The sequence below is a fragment of the Phyllostomus discolor genome, chromosome 13 (assembly GCF_004126475.2).
Source record: "Phyllostomus discolor isolate MPI-MPIP mPhyDis1 chromosome 13, mPhyDis1.pri.v3, whole genome shotgun sequence".
NCBI lineage: Eukaryota > Metazoa > Chordata > Mammalia > Chiroptera > Phyllostomidae > Phyllostomus > Phyllostomus discolor.
The window spans coordinates 13429099-13436928 of NC_040915.2; the positions used below are offsets into that span (position 1 = coordinate 13429099).

At 44.6% G+C, this 7830-nt stretch overlaps 1 protein-coding gene across 1 annotated transcript; it reads left to right on the plus strand.

Annotated features, from left to right (window-relative positions):
* The first annotated feature begins 468 nt into the window (after window positions 1-468).
* On the plus strand, window positions 469-6541 carry ZMAT2 (zinc finger matrin-type 2). The gene is made up of 6 exons (XM_028528284.2): window positions 469-574; window positions 905-998; window positions 2290-2413; window positions 3814-3887; window positions 4436-4581; window positions 5518-6541. The coding sequence occupies exons 1-6, from the start codon at window positions 557-559 to the stop codon at window positions 5659-5661; spliced, it is 600 nt and encodes a 199-aa protein (XP_028384085.1). The 5' UTR covers window positions 469-556; the 3' UTR covers window positions 5662-6541.
* The last annotated feature ends 1289 nt before the right edge of the window (window positions 6542-7830 follow it).

Sequence of the window (7830 nt, forward strand, 5' to 3'; positions counted from 1 at the left end):
ATGAGTTAACCATAGGGTGATAGCATTGCTTGAAGACAGAGACAAAAGTGCAAAAAGCAGCTTCACGTGTGCTTTGGGAAGGCTTGCAGCCTTTGCGAACACTTTGTTGTTGGGGGGTGGGTGGGAGGGGGTCATATCTTCAGTGCATTATGGTAAAGGGGCATCTGAAGCCCCTAATAACACCGCTTCAGCCTTAAAGAAGGTTTAGAAGTCTTGGCAATAAACGCAAAGTTAATTAGACTAAAGGTCACTGATCCTCACTTTCCTCATTTGTAAAATAGATGAGTTGAACAGCCCTTCAATGGCTGTTTTGAAGGCCAGGGCAAAAAAAAAACCCTTTGCCGGAGCCCTTACTTCCGTGTTGCTTCATAGAATCCCTGCGCATGCGCCATTATCTTGGAGACGAGGCGGGGCCCACAAGTCTGTTTCAGAAGCCCTCCAGTCTTTAGCTCCTTTAGAACGCGAGACTCGAAGCTCATTGGGGGGTAAGCTTGCTTTACGGCTTAAGGTCGCTTTTTACGTCATTTTCCGGCTGCCCATTCACTTCGCGGTGAAGATGGCGTCGGGCAGCGGGGTAGGTGTTGTGTACAAGAGGAGGATTGAAGCGGGTGGAGGTTAAGGGGTAGTTTTTCAGCGCGGAATGTCCTCCACCAGATAGGTTTCCTGACACTTTTTTGCGACTCTGTGCCCCGAGTTCAAAAACTCCGTAACGCCCTGGCGCAGTGTCAGTGGAATCGCAGAGGTCTCTCGGGTTGGGGTCCTGAGGCCACTTCAGCCTCCCCGGTGCGGCCCGGAGAGACTTCGCTCCGGACAGGTCCCGGGGCCGCCTTGCCGGAGATGACTTGGTTTCTCTCGGGGTCGGACACGATTAGCGACGCATCCTGCGGGCTTTTTATTTCCACAGACAAAAAACTTGGACTTTCGCCGAAAGTGGGACAAAGATGAATACGAAAAGCTCGCTGAGAAGAGGCTCACGGAAGAGAGAGAAAAGAAGGATGGTGGGTGTCTGCTCCATCAGAGGCCAAGGGTATCGTAAGGCGATGCGGTGGCTGGAGAGCCGATGGGGAATTGAAATGCGTTGTCCTATTACTATCTGGCAGAGCGCAGCCTTCCTAGTCCTCGGTGGTGGTGGTTGTTTTTTTTAATGTGTATAATGAGGGTGAAGAGATGAACTGAAGTGGCTTTGAGATGCTTTCCAGCTGTTATCCTGTACTTCCTTGCTCTCCCTTTGCTTGGCTCATTTTAGGACTTTGCTGAAGTGCAGAGAAGAAAGTGGGTTCTTAGTGGTGACAGAAATATCAAAAGATTTTGTTGCTGTGCATTACTGTTACTGAAGATGCCCCCTTTCTCTTGAAATTACTTAAGGGAGAGAAGAACATTTCTGGCCCAATCGAAACCTTTTCTATAGTATGAGAAGAGCAAGGGTACAGGCAGGGGGAGGTGTGATTGTTTCTGCTAGTCCTCAGTAGTGCAGTTCTCTGTGCCTTGAACAGTGTCAAGGAGTTGGTGCACCTCTTAGATTGCACTGTAGAAAAAGACTTGATTTTTTTCATCTTTTTTTCAAACTTGTACATTCTTCTTCCACTTCTACATCACCTCATACACACTAACTTGTTTTGTTCTTTTTAAAGAATTTACTTAATTATTTTTAGAGGGGAAGAGAGGGAGAGAAACATCAGTATGTGGTTGCTAATCCTAGGTACCCTACTGGGGACCTGGCCAGCAACCCTGGCATGTACCCTGACTGGGAATCAAACCAGTAACCCTGTGGTTCTCAGGCTGGCTCTCAATCCACTGAGCCACACCAGTCAGGGCACTTGTTTTGTTTTTTTTTTTAAATATATAACTTATATAATAATAGTATTTGCCACATATAACAAGTAATTCCTAAATGTTGGTCCCCTGTTTAAAAATTTCCTCAGCCCTTAGATTTCATTGTGTGTTATGTTTGGGGTTTCTGAAAACATGATTGAGTATCCTTGCTCTTCTTTTAAAAGGTTGCTTTTTGTGAAAAGTGAAACCATCTTCCTTCAATTCAGTTAATCAGTGAATAGAAAACGTTGCTTTTAGACTTGTTGGCCTTAAACTGGAGAAAAACTGTAGTGAGTTAAGGATTGCTTATCATTTTTCCTGTTCACATTCTCCCTATCTGCTCCTAGAAGTACCTGTTGCTTCAGGTTTCAAAAAGAAATGAGAGTAAACCTCTGGATTTTGGTTTCATTCATTTCTTTTTCTTTCCAGTTAAGGAAATGTAATATTGAAAGAACTTCTTTCCCCATTATATTTCAGGAAAACCAGTGCAGCCAGTCAAGCGGGAACTTCTCCGACATAGGGACTACAAGGTGGACCTGGAATCTAAGCTTGGGAAGACCATTGTCATTACCAAGACCACCCCACAATCTGAGATGGGAGGGTGAGTGGCTTTTCATCTTTCACTGTAGCCAGGAGTAGGTCTAATAATGTTGATTTTAGGAAGTGTTGAGAAGGGTTCCCAACCCCAGGATAACAGCCTTGTTGCTTGTAATTCCATCCTTAGATTTATCTTTTTTATTTTTGTCTCCTAAGGTCTCAAATTAACATCATATCTTTAGAAGGGGTCACTTCTTAGGCTTCTTCATATTAGCACCGTAACTACTTTTTAATATCTGAAAAGGGATAATTTGTTCTCCTGTCAGAAGGAGAGGAGTACTGTGGAAATTTCTGGAGAAGAAATTGGGTGGACTTAGAATGGAGCCTAGGAGCTGTTAATGATGAGTAAAGGGGGTGAAGGTTCCAGGCTGGCTGTAAAGGCGGTAGTTGTTATGGATTGACTGGCTGTGCACTTCCTTCCTAGACCAAGACGGTAGCCTATAGAAAGAGGGGTTCTATAAGAACTCTTTTGCCCATTCTTTTGTCGAGTTAGATTTTCCAGCAGAAGGGCAACACAGACAGCAGAGTGACATTTCTCTGAGCTACTTAGTAAACCCACTTTGCCATTGTTCTCTATATTAGTAACCTGTTGCTATATAAATCAACAGATTAACCCAAAGTTTAGCTGTATAAAACAACAAATAACTCACAGTTTCTGTGGGTAATAATCTTGGAAAGCCTCACCTGGTTGGTTCTGGCTCAGGATCTCACAGAAAGGTATAGTCAAGGTCTCCGCTGGGTTTGTGTTCATCTGAGGAGCTGGAGGATCTGCTTCCAACCTTTGTCACATGGCTGTGGTTTGGCAGCCTCGTTCTTTGCTCCGTGGGCCTCTTCATCGTTCTTCTCACAACAAGGCAAGTGGCTTCCTCACAGCAAGTGATCCACACGGACAGACTAAGACAGAAGCCATGTTTTTAAAATAACCTACTCTTGGGTGTGACATAGCATCGCTTTTGACATATTCTGTTAGTCACACAGCCTAGCTGTGGTATGAATTGGGAGGGGACTACACAGGGTAGGAACACTAGGAAGGTGGGGATCATTGTGGGGCCATCTTGGAGGGTACTTAACCACAATTTTCTAAGAGCCAAGGCTTAGGTGGAAATGAGAAGTGTGTCCTAAAAAGACTTTTTACCTAAAAATATGAGTTTCTTGGTTGAAAACGGTATAATCCTTATAACCAGATTTAAAAAAAAAATTTATTGATTTTAGAGAGGAAGAGAGAGAAAAACCTCAATTTATTGTTCCACTTATTTATGTACTTATCTGTTGCTTCTTGTATGTGCCCTGACCAGGGATCGAACCCACAACCTTGGCGTATCAGGACAACACTCTAACCAACTAAGCTACCCAGCCAGGGCACAGCCAGATTTGACTCAAGTGCTATTTCTTTCTGTTTGCTAGATATTACTGCAATGTTTGTGACTGTGTTGTAAAGGACTCCATCAACTTCCTGGATCACATTAATGGAAAGAAACGTAAGGTTTGGAGTTAGTTAGTGACTGGTGTGCTGGGGTCAGGCTTTGGTGGAGGATGGGGGGAAAGGTGGTTTCTACTAAGCCCTATCTTTAATGCCTGGGGAATTCTCCAGTTGCTTCAGGGCAGGTTATCCTTTACTTCTTTACCTAATGTTTCTGGAGGCCATGAAGTGAGATACTGTTCTAGCCTCTCAACAAGCCCAAACCATGGTCTTCTGGGCTAAGCTGTCTCCACTGACACACATCTGCTCAGTAAAGGAAGTTTAGAGCCATTTGCATCCTGTTAACTGGGGCTGCTGCCTCCGGGAGCAAGTAAAGCCAAGGGAGTTTTTTTATCAGCTCTAATTATTTTTACTATGTGTTTTACGAGATGTTTTTTTAAAAAATGTCAGCAAGGAGCAGTTGAGATTTTGCTCCCTGACATAATGTCATCAGTTTGGCTCAAATAAACTCTTAAGAAACTTCTCAGAAAAAAATTGTCAGGAAGAGACTTTTGAGGGGCTGGAGATATTGTAATGACCTTACCTTCCACTGTTGACTCCACCCAGATCAGCGAAACCTGGGCATGTCAATGCGTGTGGAACGTTCCACTTTGGATCAGGTGAAGAAACGTTTTGAAGTCAATAAGAAGAAGATGGAAGAGAAGCAGAAGGATTATGATTTTGAGGAAAGGATGAAGGAGCTCAGAGAGGAAGTAAGGCTTTCCTGTCCTGCCCTCCTCCTTCCCCCAGCTTGGAATTTTATGTTGTGAGTCATGGGGAGGCTGACTTTCTCATTCCACTGAGGACACGCCTGGGGGGTAGAAGATAAGACTACCCCCCAGAGAATAGTCTTGTCTTCTGAATTTCTGTACATTAGAGGAACATTCATTGTCCTTGTCTGGGACTCAGGAGCTGAAGGAAATGGCTCTAAACCTGTGTTTTGTTCCTGGGTTCTCTGGGCCATACTTTTTTTTAATGTATTTATTTTTGAGGAGAGAGAGGAGTGGTGGGAGGGAGGGAGAGAGAAAGAGGGGCACTTGGATCTGTTGTTCCACTTATTTATGCATTCATTGGTTGCTTCTTGTATGTGCCCCGGATGGAGATGGAACCCGCAACCTTGGTGTATCTGGATGACTGTCTAACTGGCTAGGGCTAGGCCATACATTTTTACTATAGGAGGGACTAACTAAATGTTCCTGGCCCCCAAGAGGCTCATGGAACTAGGCTTGCTGAATCAGAATTCTGTTTCCTTCACTAACTGTCTGTGACTCTGGGGCAAGTTATATAAACTGTGCCTCAGTGTCCCCATAGTGGAGATCTTAGTATATAGCATACTTAAAGCACTTGGATTAGTTCCTGCCATGTACTACATTCTCCAGCATGGTAGTTGCTACTATATGGTTTTGCTCCTATTACCGTGTTCAAGAACTACAAATGAACTGGAATGTAGGATTGAGAAGTGCTCTCCACAGCTTAAAACTTCTCTTGTCCCTTGTACTTTTTACTGTGACTTTTCCTCTGCTTTTGAAATGTTACTTGTTCTTTAACTATTTTCTCCTAAAAATAGAAAGGAATCTTGAAGCTCATCTGTTCTTTCAACGATGTTTGGCTGAGAAGTCTGAACTGATTCTGAGTGATTTCCCCCCTAGGAGGAAAAGGCCAAAGCCTACAAGAAAGAGAAACAGAAGGAGAAGAAAAGGAGGGCTGAGGAGGACTTGACATTTGAGGAGGATGATGAGATGGCAGCTGTGATGGGCTTCTCTGGCTTTGGTTCCACCAAGAAGAGTTACTGAGGCTTTCTATGCTTGGCCCTTTGTTGGGCTTAACTTTGTGGGGGCGTATTTTGGGGGGAGTTACTTGGGAAAGTCCTTAAGAGTGGCAGTGGGGAGGGCTAGAGGCTGGGTGTTTGTCGTTTCCCTCTACCTTGAGAGAGCGCTCAGGAGGCCGAGGTAATGCGATGTGTTCCTCCCGCCTCAGCATATCACTGGAGTCACAGGACCGCTGCCCATCTGAGCTCCCAATAAAGAAAAATCTCCTCCTTTGAGGCTGCTTTCCCAGAACTTCCCCTGCATCTTCCCTCTTCATCTAGCCAGTCTTCTCTGAGCATCCTACATTTATCCTGTGTTCTGCCTTTGTTTTAATTTTGACCCTTGCTTAGCCTGCAGTAGAAAGGTTTTCTGGGTCCCCAGTTTCCTGTTGAAACCATATCCTTGACCAGCCACCCCACCCCTGCTTCCCTCATTCCCCACTGTGGTTCTCTAGCCACCTGCGCATGCATGTGTTCTGCCTGGGTCAGTGGTATGTGCGAATGTGTGTGCATGAATCTGTCACGTAGGGGGAGCCTGAACTAGAACCTCAGAGCATTGCTGCCGTGGGTCCTGACGTTCTTGGTTTCCTCAGTGCATGTCACAGGAAATTAAATGGGATGAGTGTTTGGTGTGGTTTTTGTCTGGTAAGTCTTTTAACCTTTGTTTTTCATATGTAGGCTGTTCAGCTTCTGTTAGTTTTATTTTATTGAGGATTACTCTGTTTTTGTCTTCCTTGTAAGCAGGCTCTTGGAAGAACCTGTTTGATGCAAAAAAGAAAAAGGAAAAAAACCCTCATGTGGGAGCCTTTGGGTCTCAGAGGCTGTTCAACCTGTATAATAAATGCATCGACTGGGCCTATTTCACATTGGTGGGAACATTCCATATTCTTCCCTTTTCCTTCTCCCTCACCCCTACACACACTGAGGATTTCCACAGAGAGTTTATTCTCCCTTTATTTGAGCCGTGTCACTTTTTCTCCTAGGTTCCTTCAGCATGAGTTGTGTTTTCCTCTGACGGGATCTGTGTCTGGAGGAGTCTGAACAGAACATTGCCTGTAATTTTAGTTTGCTTTGACCTTGTTCAGGAACAGCAGAGCTCCATGTTGTACTCTGTTTTCCTAACTACTGCAGTGAGGCTAGGCACAGGGTTACTCACTTTGGCACTATTGACATTTATTGTGTGGGCTCCCTTGTGCATTGTAGGATGTTCAGTAGTATCCCTAGCCTCTACTCACTGGATGCCAGTAGCATTGCTTTCCCAAATTATGACAACTAAAGATGCCTGCCCCCAGGAGGAATGGAGGTGAAATTCTTCCAGGCCCCCTGAGAACCACGGAGAAGCTGTCTTCCCTACCTTGGTCTAACATGAGAATTAGGTGGAATAGATTGGGTAACTAAAGGAAAAACAGCTTTGATATTCCCTGGATTGGTTGCCATGGCAGATCCCATGGATGCAAAGGGGAAAAAAATCAGTACTTTACATTAAAGCAAACAGAAGTTACATAACTACTTTAGCTGGTTCTGTACCCTGAAAAGCCATCTCTGGGGTAGCAAGGCTGCCACCATATGGCTTGTTTACATTCTCTGCCCCAGGTAGTTCTCTGAAGTCCTTTATGTGGTATTTGTACCACCTATGGGTCCCCCAGAGTCCCATACTCTTTGGACTTTTATACACAGTTCCCTTGCTGGGCCACATGTCTTTTGCCTGTTTTTTCTAATGCTGGATCTTGTCACTGGGAACTGTGAATGTGTCTCCAGGCCAAGCTCAAAGTTTGATATATTGTCCAATTGTGGGCTGATTAATGGGGGTGCCTTCCTTGTCATGATTATGTGCTCTACAGGCCCTGGGTAAGAATCTATACTAATGGACTGGGTCCTTTTGTTCCCCCACTCAAGGCAGGCTGGAGAAAGTTATTAGTGAACTGAGTTCCAAGGTTCAGTGTTCATGCTTCAGGAAACTAATTCAGGTTGGTACAGGGGAATCTTCCCTTTGGCCACCACTAAAAAGCAATTCTAAATTTCAGGTTCCCTTAAATTCTCTTGGGACTGGCAAGTGGTTTGAATCTACAAGGGGCCTGTCTAGATCATGGGTACTTTGAGGGACTCAGAACAGTCAGGTGGAAAAGGGAAAAGAAGGCGATGGGGTGGAAATTTA